This window comes from Malurus melanocephalus, unplaced genomic scaffold, assembly GCF_030028575.1.
Source record: "Malurus melanocephalus ecotype Western Australia unplaced genomic scaffold, MMel_1.1 scaffold_1412, whole genome shotgun sequence".
NCBI classification, from domain to species: domain Eukaryota; kingdom Metazoa; phylum Chordata; class Aves; order Passeriformes; family Maluridae; genus Malurus; species Malurus melanocephalus.
This window is the reverse complement of record NW_026624644.1, coordinates 1,952-3,100: the sequence shown is the minus strand read 5'-3', so window position 1 is coordinate 3,100 and position 1,149 is coordinate 1,952. Positions and strand designations below refer to the sequence as shown.

The window sequence follows — 1,149 nt, the reverse complement described above, 5'->3', positions numbered from 1 at the left end:
GGGACAGGGCTGGCACGTTACCTGAGCCCTGAGCAGATGCTGAGGGTCACTGCTGAGCTGGGGGAGCCCTCGATGTAACCCCGGTARTGGCAGCCTCCCTACAAAACAGCAGCACAGGGAGCCCCCTCCAATCCCCCAGCCAGCACCCAGACCCCCGGCTGCCTTGGGCACACCAACAGCCCAAAGCAAGGCCACCTTACCTCAAAGGGGGCAGAATCAGAGTGCAAAGATCCCTGCTCACTGGACATGTACGTCTGGAAATCATCAGATAGAAAGGCACTACAAGAGAAAGGTGCAAAGTGAGGCACTTACAACAACATCCKTTACCCTGAGCTTCTCAAGCTCCTCGCAGGTCCTGCAGGCAGCAGGAGCAGGGCAGCTGCTGTCAGTGAGGGCAATGTCAGGGCCAACTCACTGCTGCTGCAGGTGGATGGTGTACGGCCTCCCCTCAATCCTCAGCACGTAGGACACTGCATCCTTGTGCACACAAAAGAGCAGAGAAGGGGACAATTAGCAACAGGGAGCTGGGAACAGCACAGTGCGAGGCCTGCTGCAAATACCAAATACATCACAGTGCTGGCACCTGTGCCGTGGTGACATTGCTACAGCTGCCACCAATCTGGACCTCCCCAGCCCTCCTCTGCACCTGCAGACCCCTCTCCCCCTCCCTTGTCCCCCCGTCCCCAGAGACCCCAGCTCCCTGCCTGCTGCAGCCCCGCCRCTCCTGTTGTGTTCATCCCCAGCTGCTGCGGGATGGTGACCTGGGACCAAACCCTCCAGCCCACAGGGGACAGAGAGCCCCATGGCCGAGCCCAGTCCTGGTGAGTGGGGGGCACAGGGGGACCCTGCCCGGCCTCATGCAGCAGCTCCAGGAGCAGCAGGAGCAGCAGTGGTGGCATTGCACAAAGTGGCCCCATGGCCGGCCAGTAACTGCCCCCCTGTAACTGCCCCACAGAGCACCAGTAACTGCCCCACAGGTAACAGTCCCACCGGCCACAACCCTCCCTCCCCTAAAGCAGAGACTGAGGCAGAGCCTTGTACAAAACTGGCATCTTTATTGCTCGTTGGGTCTGTACAAACGGGTCAGGAACAGCCCTTTGGCCAGAGACCAGCACGGGCCGGYCACAGAGGTGAACGTGGGTGTGGACG

At 60.6% G+C, this 1,149-nt stretch overlaps 1 protein-coding gene across 1 annotated transcript in view; it reads right to left on the bottom strand.

Annotated features, from left to right (window-relative positions):
• LOC130586944 (disintegrin and metalloproteinase domain-containing protein 32-like) overlaps positions 1-477 on the bottom strand; it is a gene marked incomplete at its 5' end in the record, with an annotated part of 8,182 nt that extends 7,705 nt beyond the window's left edge. Inside the window, 3 exons of the mRNA XM_057387878.1 lie at positions 22-98; positions 201-279; positions 416-477. Coding sequence (XP_057243861.1) covers positions 22-98; positions 201-279; positions 416-477 — 218 coding nt within the window. The remainder of the gene's footprint in view (positions 1-21; positions 99-200; positions 280-415) is intronic.
• Between the last annotated feature and the right edge of the window lie 672 nt (positions 478-1,149).